We start from the raw sequence: 20,534 nt of genomic DNA, 5'->3' as shown, positions 1-20,534 counted from the left end.
TTACTTAAACTTTATAGGCGACATGCATGCTGTGTGTCGTGTTGTCAAATGTTAAGTTCAGTTCATTGGTTAAAAAAATGGTTATTTACTGGTTTCCTGTGCTTTTATTGCTAACATCTATAGAAAAGTTATTGTTTTAACGAAATGCTTCATTTAAGCTTTGCTTTTAAACCTTAAAGGGCCAGTTAACCTAAAAATACAAATTCTGTCACATAATAGAAGACATAACAGCTCCAGTTTAAACAAAAAGTGAATGGTGACTGAGTCGTTCAGCCCGTGTAATGTTCTCTTTATCTACTCTTCCAGTGAAGGATTAAAGCCACATTAGCAATAGGAACAACATGGGCGAGTAATGCAATAATTTTTATTTTCGGGTGAACTGTCCCTTTAAGATTTCTCATAACGGGAAAACAGTCACCCAAACTGTGTTTAAGATTTAGAGGGATACAACGAAAGACGGGCGTCACTTATCTTCTGAAAACAGTTCCAGAGAAAAATACTATAAATAACAGAAAGTACATTTGCCAAACGCAATGACGTCATAGAGAACTTTAGCGGAAGCCCTCCAGTATCCCAGCATTCAACGCGCCCTGGCAGCGTATTGTTGACAAAGAAAAAGACAACGGGGTGGGATTTGAAATAAATATCGTTAAATGGTAAACGGGAGTGAGGTAAACATTCATGTTTATTAATTGTTTTCAATATACCTTATTCTTTAAATAACGTCATTATTCATTAATTAGTATTAAACGCTGTGTTATCTCGATTTTACAATATTGTTATGCTAGCATGAATATAACCAAACCAGCAATACGTCAACAACCAATACATCTAACGTTAACGTATTGAACAATACTAAACATCTCGTCTATTGAATTATTTTAACCAGTAACAGTATTTGCGAGCGGGACGTCTTATTAAATGTTACTTACTGTGAAGAACTGAAATGACAAGCGTTTGTTTATCATATTTAAGACCGATAACTTGCCGTACCGTTACTGATATCGTTATTGACTTGTTTTTAACTTTAGACATCCAAATGTATTGTATGTAAGGAAATGTTTACATCACACGGTTCGCGGTCGCAAATGGACGCTTTAATGTGTAGGTTTGTTAAAATACGAATGTCATTGCTACCTCTCTGCTTATAGTCAGCAAGACACAGTAAGTTAGCCTTCCAGAGGACAAAAGGTCTGTCAGGACGTTATCTTATCTGATTCTCTAGCGAGACGTCAATCATTCGACGGGGATCTGTGTATTATACAGAGCACACTTACATGGGGTTTTAGTATTTAGTTGAAGGATAGCGTTGTTTTTACGCACCTGTCGGGTGTATTTATCTGACATTGGTAAAAGCCAGTTCTCTGGACTGATATTTGAGAACAGGCACTCTTATATCTGCCAGCTGTCGTGCTGTGTCATGGACCTCACAAGTATGATGTTGAAGACCTTTAAGTTTGACGTTATTTATTTATTGCTTTAGATCGTATTGCGAAATCCTTGAGTTTCAGACGAATTCAGTAAACACGGTCACATGATTAGCCACGTGGAGACAGGAGATATCTCGGCCATCATCCTTTAGTCACTATTACAGTGACACCTTTATCAGATTATATTGACACGTGCCTTGTACTTTCCGTTGACTTTCGCTTTATGTACCTGCATATCAATACTAGCTGCTAAATTATAAAGTATTTTTATATAAACATCAGTTTTCTGAACCATCTGTTGATTATTCTCATGCCGAAAATGAGTCTGGGAGAAACTTTGTTACTTATAATTATTATTAATGTAATTTGTAAGTTATTTAAACATTGTGTTGCTGTAGTTCTCAGCTGCTTTTGTTTTATGACATATTTTATGACATAAGTTGCCCAGCACTGTACAAGACGTTTATTGTACAAAATGTCCTTCGACTCAAACACTGAGATTTACAAATACTACTGTGAACTTCATAGTTATGACAGTATAATATAACAGTATGGTACAATAATTATCAACAAGAGACTTTGAATTAATGACACTATTGAAAATCGATCATTTTGGTCTCTAAATGATTATGAATTCTGATCTAAATCACAGCTCATCATTTACAGTAAAAAAATTTACCCGTTTTCGAGGGCAACAGCTTTTCAATTCATGCATGTTATTGCTTCACTTTTCTGAAGCATGCTTTGATTATTTTCATGCCACAAATAAATCTGTTGTTACTTAGGCTTATTCATGCTGTCAGATGTAATTTATTTAAACCTCCTGTTGTTTTAGTGCGCAGCTGGTTTTGTTTTAGGATTCAGATTTGATGTCAAATTGCCCAGCATTGTGCCAAAGTTGTTTATTGTACAAGAAATGTCTTTCAGATCAAATATAGACATATTACCACAAACTGCATAGGCCTTAAAACATGATAAATTAATAACATGACACATGGAATAGGATAATTGATCATTTTAGTTTGTAAATGGTTATAAAGTCGGATCATTTAAATAACAGTTGATCTTTTTTTTTTTTGCGCTTGCGTGCTTCTCAGACAGTCTTGTTCTTTTTTATGTCTGTCTAGTTTGGCTGCTTATACCAAGCTGTCGAATTAATCTGTGCCAAAAATAGATTTACAGTTTGATAGAATGTGCAGCCTTTGATGTCAAGGCTGATATGGGAAGTGTTTTCTCCTCCTTTTTGTTATCTTAGTCATGCACAATTATATAGTTAGTTGGGTTTCATTATGTGAATTTATCATTTAGCCATCTTCATCAGAACAGACCTGGATAATTTTTTGATCATGACCCACTATTTAGCCTCTTTTGCACCGAAATCACCTTGAACAATATATCCCAGGACCTTTTTTCCACCAGACCTATTGTTGTCTGCATTTCCGTCAAAGGGTCTGAAGTACAGAGAAGAATAGGCAAATAGTCTGGTGACGTATGTCTGCCAGTGTTGTGCCTGAACGCGTTCATTGAACGATAGTTCATGAACTCGTTCATATTTTGGGCGAACGTGAACTGAACGTGCTGTATTAATGCCTGATGAACGTTAATGTGAACTCGTTCATTCTGGTGTCTGTGAACGGCACGCTCTCTCAGGTTAACTTCGTTCAATAGGGTGCCAGATTTCTATAGAGCCCTCCAGGCGAAAATCCGTCTAAAACACACCGTAAACGGGTCTTAACCCTCTGGGCTTCTTCGTAAATGGGTCACACTTAGCTTCCTCCCGCCCGAAAACGGGCGAAGCCTTAAAATTGTACTTTACTTTTTCCCAGGATAACCAATCAAATATATTTTTGTTCTATAATGTTTTCTGATTATTATTTAGAATTTTTAGATTTTTTTTATGATACTTTGCATTAATTATATAATTTTTATGAGCTATTTTTTCCATTAGAATTAATATATCATTTTTTATTTTATATTTATTTTTAAAAAAAAATCAATAAATGCAGCATTTCACATCAAAATAGAGTGCCAGCCTAAAAAAAAAATGTTCCAGGAGAAGAACTTCATCTAGTGGCTTTAAAAAATAGCCACTTTTGTGTAATGTCCTGTACCAGCCTGTAGGCTGTCTATAGCTTCCTATATATCCTATATAGAAAGGCTTTTTGATTCCTTTTGTTGTTTTAGACATGATTTCTCTATCTTATTCGTTTTTTTTATTTAGATATACATTTAGATATTCTAAAAGATGATTACTTTATTTTCTTAACAAAAATGTTTAGATAAGTATCAGGTTTTGCATTATGATTACAATCAAACTATAGCATTTGGTTAGAAAGGGAACACAATGTGTGTGTGTGTGTGTGTGTGTGTGTATGTGTGAGTGAATGTGTGTGTGTGTGTGTGTGTGTGTTGCATTTGAGCGAGAGTCTCTTTTTGTATTTTTTATTTATTTATTTTTGCATATTCTCAAAATTTGCTGTTGCAGTCTCTCTCTTTCTCTCTCTCTCTCTCTCTCTCTCTCTCTCTCTCTCTCTCTCTCTCTCTCTCTCTCTCTCTCTCTCTCTCTGTGTGTGTGTGTGCATTTGAGCAAGTTTTTTTTTTCATTTATTGATTTTATGTGGAATATTCTACAAATTTGCTGTTGCAGTCGCGAGTTTATCTGTGTATGTGTGTGTGTGTTTGTGTGCGTGGGTGTGTGTGTGTGTGTGTGGGGGGGGGATCTTATTTGCACTCTTGATGTTCTAGAGTGTCACCCCTTCATTGCTGTACACCTTTTTTCAGCACAGTTGCTGATCTGTAGCTTGTACCACCAAAAGTTTCTCTGAGTTTTCCTATTTTTTCGTATTTCCCATTCATTTCCTATGTCGCCCGTTTTCGGGCGGGAGGAAGCTAAGTGTGACTTTTTTTTTTACGACCCTTTAACATATCAGAATCATCTCCTTGATTTTTTTGTGTGTTCATATAGGTAATACAACAAAAGTCACCAAGTTTCATCCCCATCCGATGAAGCAAAAAAATTAAACATTTCAAAACGTTCAAGTTTTCGGGCGAAGAAGCCCAGAGGGTTAATATGTAGCGGAAAAACACCCAATCTGGCAACACCAGCCACCAGTGTCGCACCGCCGTCCGCCGCATGCGTGACGCGTCATCAAAAAAAAAAACAGCAAACGACAGCAGCATGTAGCAAGAAGGCGTATGATCATTTAAAAGAATTTTATGATGTTTATGACAATGTCGGTGAGAATGGGAGACAAAGCATTAAAGCAACAATGGGGAAATGCTGTCCCCTCAATGCTAATGTAAACCCTGGTTGGATAAGGATTCAAAATTGGATATGAAGATGAAATCGGACGCATAGCTTCATTGTTAAAGCTGATAAAATAATTGCTGTCTGTGATTCTATATGGGCTGTGGCAATAATTTTGAAAAATAATAGCTCGCAGCAACGTATGGAAAAAAGAACTATGAACTAGTTCATTTTTGGAATTGTGAACTTTAGTTCAAAATTTTGTAGTTTAAACTATGAACTGAACTAGTTCATTTTAAAATTTGTGAATTGAACTTTGAACTAGTTCATGTAGAAAGTGAACTTTCCCAACACTGATGTCTGCGTGCGTTTCTTAATACCAATTACGCAAAGTTCAGACTTGCATCCTCAGTAGTTCGGACTTTGCAAGTTTGACTCGTGAGTAACACTTTGTTTTTTTTGAAAGAAGTCTCTTATGCTCACTGATGCTGCATTCCAAAAATCCAATAAAAGCAGTAATATTGTGAAATATAATTTAGTTTAAAAGAGCATTACTTCAGCTTCACATGATCCTTCAGAATATATATTTTTATATTCTGCTCAATAATATATCTTATAATTAGTAATGTTGAAAACTTAATATATGCTTAATACTTTTATGGACACTGTCGATTTTTTTCATGAATAGAAAGTTCAAAAGAACAGCATTTATTTGTAATAGAAATCTTTTGTAACATTGGGACAGTCTTTAATCAAAAGTGACAGGAATGCATTGATTGCTTTAAATAAAATCTTACAGACATCAAACTTTTGAACTGTAGTGTTACAGTTACACATTTACACATAGTGCCTACAGCCATTTAGTTCTCACTAAACCTGGGTTTTTGTGTACTTTTGATGTTCTACTTTTATTATTATGAAAAACCTGTTTATTTGTATTTAAACATTATTTGTATTGCTGCCTCCTGTTGTCTGTCATGATGAGGTGGCCCCATTTCTGTCATTTCAGAGGCGAACGTCATGCTGCCAAAGAGCTGAACTGGCTGCATTCATTTAGAACTGGATCTCTGCACCGTTTCAGCACAGAGACGATAAAGAGAGGAGGACGTGAGCTCAGCTGAAGCCAATGCAGCAGCAGAGCCGGCAGCCTGATCTAGTGGAGGGAAGCCTTCCAGTGTTTGTGTTCCCCACTGAGCTGGTGTTCTATGCAGATGAGCAGGCTTCACATAAGCAGGTGCTCACCCTCTACAACCCTTATGAGTTTGCTCTTAAATTCAAAGGTAAGTCAGGTATTTCGTTTCAGTATCCATAGTGTCTCGCACTGGTCCTCCTTTTTTTAACTGATTGTTGTTCCGTCAGTTTTGTGCACAGCGCCAAACAAGTATGCCGTGGTGGATGCCACTGGTGCTGTTAAACCACAATGTTGCGTGGATATGTAAGTTTCCAGGTCTTGTGCAATATTTGAAGCAGAAAATGTTATTTCGATTTGTTTCAGCCTTTCACAACCTTCCATTTCTTGTGACTTTCTCCAAACAGTGTGATCCGCCATAGGGACGTGCGGGCCTGTCATTACGGGGTGATTGATAAATTTCGGCTGCAGGTGTCTGAGCAGAGTCAGAGGAAGGCTTTGGGCAGGAAGGAAGTGATGGCCACTCTGCTGCCCTCCGCCGCTCAGGAGCAGCCCCAGGTCCGGCCCCAGGAAGAGGAGCACAGGATGAAGGAGCAACTTGCCGACAGAGTGTTCTTTGAGCAGACTGCATTCCAGACAGGTGCCTTTTACAGTCAACGTGAATTTATCTTCTTAATACGCATTCTTGGTTCCTGCTGTGATTGATTCAAAGCCGCTTGTAATCTTTCATCAAAGAGTAATGGCTTTCTCCATCTTTTCAATACTCTTCATTTTTTTTTAAACATCCAATCCACCAGTCACTAAAAAACGTTTTCTAATCCAGGTAATTCGCTAAGAATAAAATTTTGTCTCAGCGGTTTGCTTTTTGTTGAATATCTTGTTTCAGTCAGAAATGCACCATCTTAAAGTAAAATGGTAGTACAGTATAAATAATTATTATATATATTATATTTTACATACATTTATGTATATTATCTATTTTATATATATATTACATAATTATATAAATATATATCAAATACACATACATTTATTTTTCTTCACAAAAATACAAGTTACCGTTTATTTATTTATTGGTTTTCTTCACAAATTGAAATTTTGCAATGTGTTTAAAATTTGCTAGAAGTAATACTTCAGTTTTTTTATTAAATTGTAAGTTTTTAAATAGTTTTTCAGTTTTTTTATTTACAAAAATACAAGTGTCAGTTAATTTCTATTTTCTTTTCTTAATAAATAAATTAAATAAAGGTTTCTTCATTTGTTTCAAAAAATGAAAATAGAGCAGTGGGGTTTTATATCGACTGGAAATAATATTTATATGTTTCATATTAAATGTACCATTTTTAAAGTTTTAAATTTTTGGGGGGTTTCCTCTCTAACTGAAATTTACCTGTGTATTTTTTTATATATTTACTAGATTGAATTTTTACTTTTCTATTTTTTTTAAACAACATTTTGTTTCACAAAAATATAATTTGTAACAAGCTGGTGGAATATAACTCATAAATTCATAAATGCACTTTTGCTTGAAAATAACTGTATAGTGAAAATAAAAGAAAAACTGATTGGTTGGTAGCTTTTCCCTGCTAGCTTTAGACTTGACTGAGCTCTATTAAAGCTGTTGCTGTTAACTATTTTTCCCACTGAGTGGAGTCAGAGAGCTGTGTTATTTTTATTATTTGGTGGATTGCTTGTACAACCATCTGCTTCTTCCTTTTCTGTGTTTGCACAGAGAGCCGTACAGCTTCTGGGGGCCCCAGCCTCCTCACGGTCCTCTTAGGTCTGCTGTGTATGGCGGCCCTTATGCTCCCAACTCTGGGAGAGCAGGAATCCACAGTGCCTGTCTACCTCCACTTAAGTGTTAACAAGAAACTTGTAGCTGCTTATGTTTTAGGTGAGTCGCAAAAAAAGCATCATATTACAAATATATATAGTTTTGTGCACTCTATCATGACCTGTTTCCCATATCGCACAGGTCTTCTTACAATGGTTATTCTGCGCACTTGAAGTGCTCTTGGAAACTATCTTTTTGAAAGGAACTAAAATGATGAAGAGGAGAAGATATGGACATTAACACAGCCAGGAGGGTTGTGAGGATGGACGGGAAGCACGTCTGAGAAACTCCCTGTAAACAGGAACTAACTTAAATGATCATCACAAACACACAGATCCATGAGGCGAGGGGAGGGGAGCGTTCTGTTTACACACCGAACATTGACTGAGCTGGCACGAATCCGGCTGACTATTATGTTAAGTGGGACGGGGTGTAGAGGAACAGGAATACATTAAATTAAATGTGCTGTCATATTCAGTGTCTGTGGCTTTTTGTTGCTTTTCTCAAGACTGAAAATGGCTTTTATGTTCTGATGGTTGTTCACTGCTTAAATCTTGTGCACAATAATCTCTATAGATGCCACATCAAATAAAGAAATTGATTGTTAAAAACATTTCCTAATGTTCGGTTCAATTAGAATCATATTTAATTACCATTTTTGCGGTTTTTGATCAAAGAAATGCAGCCTTAACATTAAAAACAGTTAACCAATACTTTCACAAAGTTAATTGTAGAAATGCATCACAGTCTGTGAAAAGCATCCACTGTAAAGCAGAAAGATTATGTCTGTAAATGAAGTGCACTCACACAAAAAGAGACCACGGAGTTCTTTTTAACATCAGTTAGGACCATTGTGTATTTGAAGACAACCAGACGGTCAACCGCAAATAAGTTTGATATCACAAGACAAGGCAATAAAATAGCTGGACAAATAATTTATTTCTGACATTTTGAAGTCTCTGATATGATGGGAACAAGATTTGTTCAGAGAGCACAACTACACATCCCCATGACAGCACTCAAGTCCTTCTCGACAGAGTTCATTTGCACAGGCTTTAGAAGTACTGCATGAGGCGATAGGACAGAGTAAAATCATTAAATAAAGAATCAGACACGTCCACAGGACAAAAAACAAACCAGCAAAGCAAACTACAAAAACACTTCACCCATCACTACAGGACAGAATCTGGATCTACTCGACCCACTTACTGTACTTTTGTTTGCAAAAACATTCAGAAAAAGATTTACGCTGCGTCGTGACTGTTCTCACATAAAAAAAGAAAAAACCTCTTTCAATTTACTTAAATGGAAAGAAAATATATTTTACAATCACTTTCTTGCACAGAAAAAATAATTTATGATACATCATATCATGCTTGAGGAAATAAAGCAATTTCTTGTAATGAAATTTAGAAAACCATTTACAAAAGAAAATACTATTTCCTAAAGTAACTACACCCCCAAACAAAGAACTCCTACAATATCAGTCGTACATTTCTCTTACATACAAATTTAATGGCACACTGTTTCGGTATCAGTAATTACATTAAAAAGTCCACAAATATAATTTTTGATGAGGGGGGTTTCATTTCTTTGCACTTCTGCTCCACATTTTAAATGGCTAAATGCATGACTGTTAAAAGCCTCTGAAAACCCCCAAAAATGCTTTTAACTGCACCTGTAGAGCACATTCTCCTCCGAATCCTTCCTGAATAACAAACAGGGCAAAGCCCCGGATGTTGTGCTTCATTCTCTGTCAACACGGCTGTACGCACGTCTTTAGGTTGACAAGCTTCAACAGGCAGTTTAGTTTCTCTGTAGTGTTCAAATCGAGGGTTTAGTGGTTACCAACAGCTGCAATAATAAATCCCAGCTGCAGCAGATGTGTATAGCAACCATGAATATCATTCTAACAGAGAATGAAGTGCCAAGATCTGAAAAAAAAACAACTCAATTAAAAAAAATAAGTTTCCTCCACCTACTTGAAAATTCAAGAAAAGGTCATTCCTGAAAAACTACAAACGCTGATTCAGACCAAAGCCCAAAATTAAATTCTGCCCCTTTAAAGTGCAGTTGCACCGCTAATAAAACTCCAGAAGCAGCGGCTGTCAGTTTGCCGGTCGAGCTCTTTGCTTCTGCATGTTTTGCCACAAATCTTATGTACATACTTACATACAAATGAAAGCAAAAAAAATAAGTTAAATTCACACACACAACACCGGTTGGCAAGCTGACAATGTAAAGAAAAGAACATGCCTGTAGTTGTTCTCCTGTTTACAGCAGTTTTCTTTTCAAAAGCGTTATCAAAAGAGATAATTGCTCCATTAGGGAACCAAAACAAAATCCACGATCCTCCTCAGTGATGTCCTTCGCTTTGATACAGATCTATACACCATGTTTTACATCTATTTATAGCAGCTGATGCAAAAAACATCCGCAGTCTCTCCATGCCCTTAGGGTCTGTCCCACACGGAAAACTCTCGGACCTCGCTTTAAAATGTAACGTAACAGAACAATTCATGAAAAGAAAGAAAGTCATTTTGGGAAGGCATTGGGAACAAAAGTGAGTGGAAAAGGGCCCGAGAAGTGGCCCAGTCCTCCTGTGATGCTCAGCGGATCACTTAGGGGATAGGTCCTGAAGCGGCGTGAGGGGCGAGTTACTGGATGAGGGTGACACTCCTTCCATCTTGGCGGGAGAGTCAGAGGAGGAGCCGACGCTACTGAGACTCCCATCCAGAAGATCTGGAGACAGACTGCTGGAGAGACACATGGAGAAAGCAGACAGTTAGAGACCGGTCCTTTTTCACAGCTGGAATCCATTCAAAACAAAAGTAAATGAGCTTACTGTTGTGTAAAGTCTTCCCAAATAATTAAGACAATTATATTGTGAATGGACTCACATGACTAAATATAATCTCTAAAATTACTGCAAGTGACTTTAAAACCAATGGGAATGATCTCTATATTAAAGTAGAGGAAAGCTGATACAAACTTCAATTTCACAGCAATATTTAACAGAAATTAATATGCTAATACACACAATAACTAAATTAGAAACAAGTTAATAATGCTTCAGGTTTTCTAATGCAGTTTTTTTTTAAGCAAGTCATTAATAAAATAAATGAAACCATTAGAGAATTTCTTGCCATTTAATAATAATTGACAGACGTTAATGCTGCCACAAAACTGGAATTTCTAAATGTCCATATTCAATACTATAAGGAAACACTGCCATAAAATAAAGCTTTTTTTGATCAGACAAAATATTTTCTTAACTGAAACTCTTATTATTAGTATTATACTATTATTATTATTACAAAAATGTTACTATTCTAAAGGTGACATCATGACAATCTGACTTTTCCATGTTTAAGTGCTATAATCGGGCCCCCGGTGCATTTTTTAGGGAAAAAATAAAATATATATATATTTGGCAAGTCTTTCTTTACAAGTTTGTGAGAAAAAAAAAACGCTCAGATTTTGCTGCCCCAGTGACGTTGTAAGGGGATCCCATTATAATATTACCACCCCTTAATTAACCCCTTGCAAGTTTCCATTCACGGCGCCGCCATCCGTTTTTACAAGTTCTAACGCTATAGTGAAAGTTTGAACAAAATGCTTACTGTTAGGTCTTTGGCTGCGCAGACGAGCACAGAACACTATTTAGAGTCCCAGCCTCAGAAGTGATAAGACAGCAGTAGGTTTATTAATGTATTTACTGTGTATTGCTGCTGCCACACATCTAAATTTCATTCCCAGTTGTTTACCTCCACAGACATAATCAACTGCTTTTGTAATTCATGCGTTTAACAAACTTGTGTGTATCTGACAGTTTAAGCGCAGTAAGACATGAAAGAAAACTTAGTTTAGAACTCACATGCTGTGTGACAGCTGCTTTCTGTGTGTGTGCTTCAGAAAACCGTATACAAGAAGTTCAAACTAACATGTTTTTATCATGGGATAAACATGATAATTAAAACCAAACACTTTTTTTTGGCAGAGTATTGGAGGTACAAGCTGTAAAGGCACAGTCCTATTCTGGAAAAGGGAGCAGCATGTCTCATTTGCATTTAAGGAGACTGTTTCTGCTTCCATTCAAATTGGGCATTTTCAAAATTATATAATAAATGATCTGTATGCACACCTGCCGGATGACGAAAACATTTATAAAAATCATACGGTCTATTGTAGGACTGTTGTGGAATGCAGACAGAAGTATACTTTGGGCTTTACGGTGAACAGTGCCTCTGTGAGACCCTGAAAACACTGGATCATGTGCTTCAAGTGTGTTTTGTAAGATGCAACTCATCCTTTGAATGATCAGTTTGTCTTATTGCCTTCTAGAACTTCTAGACATTAATGCCCAGGACACAGAGAAACATCTATAAGAATTCATTTATACCTGCAGTACTTGGATATTTCAAGGAACGCTCCGATATGTTTTTTTGATGTCTGTGTGGTTATAATTTTCAACCACTGGTGTTGACCGTCGTTTTGTATTGTAAATGTTCTTTTTTTTTATTCTGTTTTCTTTTTATTATATTATTTTAAATCCCATACTACGTGTTCTGTTAACCTAACTGAGACTTGTTATAGCACTTATATATCATTGCTCTTTTTGTTGTTTTTCATTGTTTCCACTGTCCTCATCTGTAAGTCGCTTTGGATAAAAGCGTCTGCTAAATGAATAAATGTAAAATGTAAATGAACAGTGCTGTGCTTCAATCTGAAATGGACAATGCACTTGACAACATACTCCTTAAACTACACACACCGCAGGTGGTGTGTCAACTCGCTGTCAGAGAGAAGGGAATACGAAAGTGTGCAGCTTGTTTCGATACTAAAAAAAATTAGTAATGAAGGCATCAAATATTCAGATGAATTGATATATACACCATTGTTCTTGATTTTGGACAACACTAGTTGACATACTAAAGATGAATGGAGAGTTTATAACTCAAATGTCCAAGTCCTCATTCACTTCACATATAACGTACGCAAAATTTTTATTAAGTCCACTGTGAAAACTCACCAGGTGTTAAGTTCAGGCAAGTGGGAGACCTCTGCGGACAGCATGTTGGTGGTTCCCTGAAAGAGTCTCTTGGGCTGGCTTTCGGTCTCCATTTCACCTGAGGATCCACCAAAAGATTTGACTTTTTTTTTTTTTTTTTTAAAGGCATCCGAGTTGTAACAGCATTAAAAAAAAAATAAAGTGTCATGTGTGCGCCCTTACTTTTGCGTTTGAGAGGGCCCAGAATACCAGGCCTGATGCAGTTAATCGGGCTCTGACTCCTCCTGCTGGGCAAACATTTGATGAGGGTGACACCAGCTACTCAAACTTTATTATCCTACACTATGGTAACCTATACTATTATTCCAAATGCCAGCAGAAAACCATCTTAATGTGGCGGGATGCCTGAACAGAACTCACCTGAAGCGGCGTGTCGGGCTGGGAACAGGGCTGGACGTCAATCCGTTACTGGTCACCAGGATTTGAAGAGATGGGGAGAAACACTGCTGCTCATTGGAGAGAGAGAATTCAGTTGACGCATTCAACCTTAAATAGCATCAACAGCAGAGAAAATTTAGATTAAAAAAATAAAATAAAATAAATGAAAAAAGGTAGATACCTTCTTTCCGATCCCTCTGGTGGGCGAAGGAGCAGGAGACACAGGCACAAAATCAATCCGCTTCGGAGATGACAATGAAGACTTCTCAAGATCATTATCACTCTAGAATCAAAGCACAACCATAGAAATCGCTTACCCAATACAGCAGTATTATTACAGCTAATTAACCGCTTGATTATTAATGCAGTGTTGGAGTATTATACTACCAATCCAGTCTGTTCTTGAGAGACTGGTGGCCCTGTTGACTCCATGAGCTTTTTTCTAGCATGCTTCCATTTTCTCGTCCACAATCCCATCAATAGGGGAAAGAGGAAGTGTAGCAACATAGCTAGCGCATGCATCATTATATTATCTGAGTGAGAACATGGTCTCAGTTGTTGTTACAATAGTGATGATTCAGGTTAAAAACAAAACAATTTATTTTTACTATATTATTAATATACACACCGTTTAGTAGTTTGGGTCAGTAAGTTTATTATTTTTATTCGGCAAGGACAATAGTTTGATCAAAAATGATAGTAGTAAAGACATTTAAAATATTCCTTAAAAGAACGCAAAAGTATCCTGGAAAAAAAAGTTCAACACCAATGATAAATCAGAACATTATAATGATTTATTAAGGATCATGTGACACTGACAACCTGAGTAGTGACTGCTGGAAATTCAGCTTTGCCATCATAGGAATAGATTACATGTCGAAATATTCAAATCGAAATAAAAAAAAAAAAGTTTTAAATTTATTTTCAGAATTTCAGTTTTTTAATCAAATAAATCTAGATTTGGACTTGGTAAGTTTTAAAAACAAAAATCTGAAATGACCTCAAATGTTTAAATGGCTGTGTGTATATATATCTCTCAATAAAATACACTTTTTTTTTTTTAAACCAGACACTTACCAGACTAAGACTCTCCTCCCAAGACTGGCTCATCTGCATGGCTGCCTGCACTTCTCTAGATTGATGACATTATAAGGGGAAAAAAATAAAAAAGCACTCTACCTGTCAATTATTATGAACACTGCAAGCAGACAAAACCTGCTGTCAGCAACTGATAAATGAGAAACCAATGCCCTGGAGGTTCAGCAGCTGTGAGCTCTTACCGTTCATGAGCAGTTTCACGGTTCATCACGTCAACACCCTCTTCCTACAAACGAACAAGCATATAAAGAATCCCTTTATGAGCAAATACACCAACACCAAGTTAACTTATTGTACATATCTATAATGCCATGTTGGAGTGTGGTACTACCAACCAGTCAAAGTCTGAAAGACTGGTGGTTTGCAATTACTCCAAAATGTAATTTTAGCATGTACTTTTAAGCCCACACTCCCATATGCACATATATATATATATATATAGGAGTAGTGAGTCTGACATGCTATGAAAAGGCATATTTCACGGTACATTGATGCAAACTTTGTACCTGTTTGATCCTCTGCAGTCTTGTGCTAGGAACACGTACTGGTGAAGATGGAACCTAAAGCATGAACATCCAAATAAGCAAGATGCATACCAATCCGCACATTGAGAGAGTATTCTGCTGCAACTCTTTACATACCACATTGGGTCGAACAACAGTAGTACTGTTTCTTCTGCTGCGAAGAACCTCTCTCTGGAACACCTGAGAAGCATCACTGGGGAAAGAGAAGAGCTTTTTAACAGCAGCATGTACAAAAAACTACTCATTTAAACTTTAAAGTCATGATAAAATGGAGCAATTAGTTACAGATCCTTCTTGCAACAGATCCAAGTGTGTGGGGAAACGTAGGCCAGGAATTTGGTTCTGAGATGAAATTCCGAGATGTTGGTGTTGCATTTTAAAATGCAGGCAAAGGGTGGGATTTAAACAAAATAACTGGAAAAGTCCTCCATGTGTTACCAAAGAGAAGTCTGGTGTTTCAACCAAAGGTCTAGTTCTGACATTAACAAGGTCAAAACAGGTTTTAAAAATGTAAACCTGTACAAACTCAAGCATGCATTTGGAGGAAATATTGTATTCAACACCATTGCTGTACTAATGTGTGAGTTTTATACTACCAACACAATCTGTTCTTGAGAGACTGGTGGCCCTGATAACTCAAAGCATGTTATTCTAGCATGGCTTCATATCTCTGCTCTCTATCACTGAGAGAGCAACCACAACAGTCATGCATGTTATTTCTCAACATTCAGTAAGTTGTCCAGCTATACAGCATTCTAGACATCAAAAATTGAGTAGGAACTTGATGCCCCAAAATTATATGAAGCCGTGTTTGCAAACCTATACCCCAAGTTCTCCAAAAAATGAAAAAGCACTGAAAATGTGCTCGCCTTCTGGCCAACTAAGATGTAGATGGGTTTGTTTCTTCATCAGAACTAATTTGGAGTAATGTACATCACTTGCTCACCAATGGATCCTCTGCAGCGAATGGGTACCATCATAATGAGAGCTCAAATTAATGGTTTTATGTTAAAAACCATCTTAATAATGGATTTATTAGGAAAAAAATGCAGGTTTCTGCTATAGAAGTGCATTCATGTTTTTTTAAATCAGCTGTTTGAACTCTGTTCTGATGCCACCCATTCACTTCAGAGGATCCATTTGTGTTTAAATTATATAAATAACATTTCTTCAAATCTGTTTTGATGAACAAACCAATTTTCATCTTGGATAGCCTGAGAATTAATGTACACTTTCAGCAAATGTTCTTTTTTGGGTTACATATTCCATTAAGCTGTATTTTCCAGATGGTAAACCAGCTACAAGGTTCCAAAAACTAGCTTTACCTGTTTAAACTGGTTTAGCTAGTTTGAACCAATTTGAAACCAGTCAGCTACCAGCTTAAGCTGGATCTTTCAGCATGGTGAAGTAGGCAGCTCACCCGGTTGAAAGACACCTTCAGATATACATAAATATACATTTACTGGATCACAAGACGTGTAATCAGTCTTCACCTCAGGCCGTTTATCATGGGCTCGCTGTTAGATCTTCTCAGGAGCCCATCGAGAGACGAAGGGATGTCCAGATCCAGCTCCATCTTCTCTTGTGACGCGATTACTTGATTGCTCATCTTTATTGTCCTTGTTACGTATGCCGCAAAAAAAGCACGTAGGTTGCAAAGCTACATCGTTGAAAGGCACAAAGCAGATTAATGTCACAACTCACTATGTGCTCATTTTACAGCAGATATAGAAATAGGTTGGGGCTTCTGTCGTTGCTGTTAAGGGTCAATGCAGGTCTCGATCAATGCCTGAGGAAGTGATCCGTGGTTTTCTGCAAATCAACATTCTGCTTGCTTGACCTGCACCGCGTTTCTTTCTAGAAAGCTCTCCACGTTCTGGTCCAAACGTGTAGATCCAGCAAATGGTTAGCTGCGAGCTAATATGTGAAAGGGGTCTGGCCCATGCACACCATTCCAATGCTGTTAGCTTAGCTTGATGGCGCACAGCACCTACAACTGAGCAGCTCCGGTCAGATCACGTACTATAATTCTAGGCGTGCAAGTGGAAAGGATGCATGACGGGCAACAATTCAAAGCAGGAAAGCATTTAAGTTTAACCGTTAAAACGCGAGCGCAATAATAACAAGAGCTGAAGGCATAACAATGTTCAGCTGGCCATCATCATGTTGCTAACTAGCTTGCTGTTCAGGATGGGCTGCTAGGCAAACGCATGTAAATCACAAGACAAGCGCGCGGCTCCTCTCCGACATCGTCTGTTTGCCAATTTGATGTATCAGTATCTAGTTGGATGAGTTTGTAACTTAATTGCGTCAATCAAAGGTTAGATTCTGTTTATCTATTTTCTGAACGCCGCAGCGTACCCACAGCTCATCTACGAGTCCCGCCCCTTCTGTGCCTTCCGTAATGACTGACAGCATTGTGAACCAATCAGAAACTAGACGGCGGCCGGCGTTCCTTTTTGAATGGTAACCGTTTGGGGATATAGCCAATGGAATCACACTTCCTGGAGTTTCCTAGGCACGTCTCACTGTGCCCCTGCGCACGCTGTTTAACGCATGCGCATTCTCTCTGCTGCTTTAAAATAAGTCAAACTTTGAACCCAGTTTAAAATTGGAGGACGCTTTAAAACTTGTGAAATACATACACCACAGCTAGCATTGTGCATATGCAACATTTGGAATATTTGACATGAAAAATTCTATAATAAATAGGACATGTATGGTAGTGTTTAAAATTTCTCCACTACTTCCAACTTGTCCACCGAATCCTGTTGACTAATAACGAGAATGTATAAAAAAAAGTATTTGATTTATTTAAAATATAATAAATAGCAAAACTGTCCATACTTGCCATAGTATGTTTCACACCAAGTATGCCATATCCCCTTTTGATTTAGGTGTTTCGTTTATCTAGCACCAAAATAATTTGATAAAATATTTTTTTCTCCTTGTGTAATGTTTAACATTTCTCACAGATTTGAAGCATCAGAGAACAAAAATATATTTATACTTTTTCCAATTCAGTACGGGTCAAACAAGAATTTAAAGTTTTAGTGAACATCTGACCCACAAACATACTATTTTAATTGATAACATATAAAAAAAATTATAAATAAAACAAAAACATCTCTTCATAGGCTAAGCATAAGACCACAGGCCATCACGTTTTACTTATAATTTCTACATGCCAATCTTAACACATCCTACAATATTACACATCACTGTGTGATGATACTCTCCACCCTGAACCCAATTCTGTATAAAATGGTTTTGCACAGAACACACCAGCAATGAGCAACACCAGAGTCACATGTTTCTTTACAGCTCACTGCAAGCAGACAATGTTTCTTTTCTCTTCTTCTAATGAGAGACACAAGGCGACTGCAAGGTCATTACGCAGGTCAGATATTGCTAACATGGGCTGACTTTAGACAGAAAATCACCTCTATTAAAATAATAATAACAATAACCACAAAACTACTACACAGAGAGAGAGTTGTTTGTTTAAAGATTTAGATTGTGAAGAGCTTAAAGAACAGAAATGAGACCACAATGCTTGCATTAAGCTTAAAAAACATTTACATTTAGTCATTTAGCAGATGCCTTTATCCAAAGTGACTTACAGATGATGCAGCAAATGAAACAGCAATAATATAATATGTATGGAAACATTTATGAGGTTGAATTATAAGGCCAATATGGGTTTTATTCAAATATACCCCATTCAAATCAGAAACTCTGTTGAGATCAAGTTGGCTGGTTCAAAAGGCATGACAACATCCTGAGGGGATACAGTGTGTCTAACGTGCCACGACACTGCAGTTGCACTCCTCCTCCGTTACTCTACGGGGGATGTTGTACAGCTCGCGCTCTTTGCAGGAGACCATACAATGAAATGTGGTGCGTTTTTTTTTCATTTCGGCGCCATTTTCGATTGGACCCGAGGTAAGTTTGGATTTTTGGGGGAATTATTTTTTTAAGGATTTTCCCCTCCGTGTTCTCACGCTGTCATGTTGTGTGTTGTTCATTAATTTCTGAATCGTCTGAGCTTCCGAGAGAAACGGAGGTGTTTAACGCGCTTCTCGGCGTGGAGTCTATGAGGTGTGTGCACAAATCACACTTCATACGAGTCTTTGTTTGAAAACGGAGCCGTAGTTGAGCGCGGAGAGAAAAGTATCACACTTCAATGTAACTTGGTCGAAACGCTCAAGACGCTTCATTCTGACGCGTGTCAATCAAAAGTTCGCGTTTTAAATCGGTCGTTTGTATTCAGCTCGCATTTCTCAATATATCTTCTCAACTAACATCCTCTTTTATTATTAGTACGAAGTTGTCTATTTAGGGAACCTGTATAATCGCAACTGAGGAAACACCCCACGGACTGTAGATATACACTGCTTTCGAAAGAAGCCGGCAACTAACATTTATGTTGAAGATATGTATTTTGTAGTTTTTAGTTTTTGATTCCGCACACTTGAACTTGTGGCTATTTCTGTTGTTATAAACAGTTGTAAAAATGCTGAGTAGGCAGCAGTTTACTACACCCTGTAATGTGGCATCCAGCTGAATGTGCGTCTCTGGAGTTTTTCTAACCACCTCAGCATATGGCCTGTGCATAATATTTAATAAACAATTTCTATAATAATCTTTGCATGTTATATTATTAGTTTGACTCGCCTTAAATACGCTGATATTTCAGTTTAACAAAAGTGTAAGTGTATTCAGCTTGTTTTTTCAGTGTAGCCAGCAAATTACATGCAGTCAAGTTTTCTATAAATTCCATACTTTTTTTTTTTTTTGGTAATTGCATATTTTTATTTTACTGTAATTTTCAATCTACATATTTATTTATTTAAGAACAAGTAAAACCTTCTGCACACCAGACCTTGACATGATGTATTGAGGAGGATATGTCTGGTCATGTCTGCCTGGCCGGGCTCTTATTTTTTGTACTTCATTAGTTGCTAACCAACAACTGGGGTGCAAACAACAAACCAGCGTTTGAAATAATAAATTCCCATTATTAACGTGCAAATTGATTTTTATTTATACAAAATGAACAGAAACTCTATAAAGTATTTTATTATCTGGTTTAAATTCATTTGCAGGTTGTATTTTCATATTTATTGTTTTATATACATCTGATCTAATGATCTAATGCAAAGGAAACTGTTTTTTATATATATATATATATTACCACCCTGCTATTCCCATCAGAACCTTCAGGGGGCGCGCGTCTTCTTAATAAACCATGATAACACAAATAAATATTTACATAGTTATATAAAATAGGTGCGTTGTGATAGCTGGTATTTACATGTATTAATTCTAAAATAGATCTAGTTTTATTATCATGCAAGAACGCTTTAAAAAATAATAAAGTCATATAACAAGCCACTGAGAGAAAAGAGACTGCACATGTCAGATGCTCTGTGACAACACTAGCAGCTCGTCATGCTTTTTTAGTGATGGATATCCTGCTAGAGTTTGTTTCTCTCTGTTCCACCAGCAACATTTGAGTAAGCCAGCGGAAGAAACCAGCAGATCTGAAGGGAATGTACTATAGCAGCACATAAATACTGGAGGTGAATGTGGTGTTATCCAGTATTGCTGTTCTGCTGTAGTAAGACCTGTCAGCACTTACAGACTCCAAAGAGCCACACCAGATCCTTGGCCGAGAGCGGACTGTACCCCTGCATGTATGTGGTGGAAAAACACTACCTGTCTGTACTCTAGATAAACAATGCTGTCAAATAAAATCAACAGTGAGCTAAATGATCTGATTTCATTACACATACCTGTTGTTATTTCTGAAAATACTGT

The 20,534-nt window shown here is 37.1% G+C and overlaps 2 protein-coding genes, 1 long non-coding RNA gene and 2 other non-coding genes across 7 annotated transcripts; 2 read left to right on the top strand and 3 right to left on the bottom strand.

Moving 5' to 3' along the window:
• The first annotated feature begins 530 nt into the window (after positions 1 to 530).
• On the top strand, positions 531 to 8,252 carry LOC132109501 (motile sperm domain-containing protein 1-like). The gene is made up of 6 exons (XM_059515618.1): positions 531 to 671; positions 5,687 to 5,957; positions 6,037 to 6,112; positions 6,214 to 6,446; positions 7,539 to 7,700; positions 7,782 to 8,252. The coding sequence occupies exons 2-6, from the start codon at positions 5,804 to 5,806 to the stop codon at positions 7,811 to 7,813; spliced, it is 657 nt and encodes a 218-aa protein (XP_059371601.1). The 5' UTR covers positions 531 to 671; positions 5,687 to 5,803; the 3' UTR covers positions 7,814 to 8,252.
• Positions 8,253 to 9,611: 1,359 nt separating this feature from the next.
• On the bottom strand, positions 9,612 to 17,139 carry LOC132109498 (P2R1A-PPP2R2A-interacting phosphatase regulator 1-like). Of its 3 annotated transcripts, none has more exons than XM_059515614.1 (10): positions 16,205 to 17,139; positions 14,829 to 14,904; positions 14,694 to 14,747; positions 14,370 to 14,413; positions 14,167 to 14,221; positions 13,271 to 13,372; positions 13,072 to 13,157; positions 12,874 to 12,938; positions 12,673 to 12,769; positions 9,612 to 10,393 (listed from the first exon to the last, which is right to left on the bottom strand). In XM_059515614.1, the coding sequence occupies exons 1-10, from the start codon at positions 16,318 to 16,320 to the stop codon at positions 10,258 to 10,260; spliced, it is 831 nt and encodes a 276-aa protein (XP_059371597.1). In that variant the 5' UTR covers positions 16,321 to 17,139; the 3' UTR covers positions 9,612 to 10,257. The 3 variants fall into 3 exon arrangements, with proteins under 3 accessions (XP_059371597.1, XP_059371598.1, XP_059371596.1); XM_059515615.1 differs by having other exon boundaries at positions 12,874 to 12,935; XM_059515613.1 differs by having other exon boundaries at positions 9,612 to 10,396; positions 16,205 to 17,135.
• LOC132110260 (small nucleolar RNA U109) lies at positions 13,455 to 13,611 on the bottom strand. The gene has a single exon (XR_009424635.1). It is a non-coding gene; the product is annotated as a small nucleolar RNA U109 (small nucleolar RNA).
• On the bottom strand, positions 15,286 to 15,423 carry LOC132110259 (small nucleolar RNA U109). The gene has a single exon (XR_009424634.1). It is a non-coding gene; the product is annotated as a small nucleolar RNA U109 (small nucleolar RNA).
• A 1,414-nt stretch (positions 17,140 to 18,553) lies between the features above and the next one.
• LOC132110088 (uncharacterized) lies at positions 18,554 to 20,486 on the top strand. Its single transcript, XR_009424582.1, has 2 exons — positions 18,554 to 18,656; positions 20,221 to 20,486. It is a non-coding gene; the product is annotated as an uncharacterized LOC132110088 (long non-coding RNA).
• Positions 20,487 to 20,534: the final 48 nt, after the last annotated feature.

This window comes from Carassius carassius, chromosome 29 (genome assembly GCF_963082965.1).
Source record: "Carassius carassius chromosome 29, fCarCar2.1, whole genome shotgun sequence".
NCBI lineage: Eukaryota > Metazoa > Chordata > Actinopteri > Cypriniformes > Cyprinidae > Carassius > Carassius carassius.
Note: the sequence above shows the minus strand (reverse complement) of the source record. Positions and strands in the feature narration are given on the sequence as shown.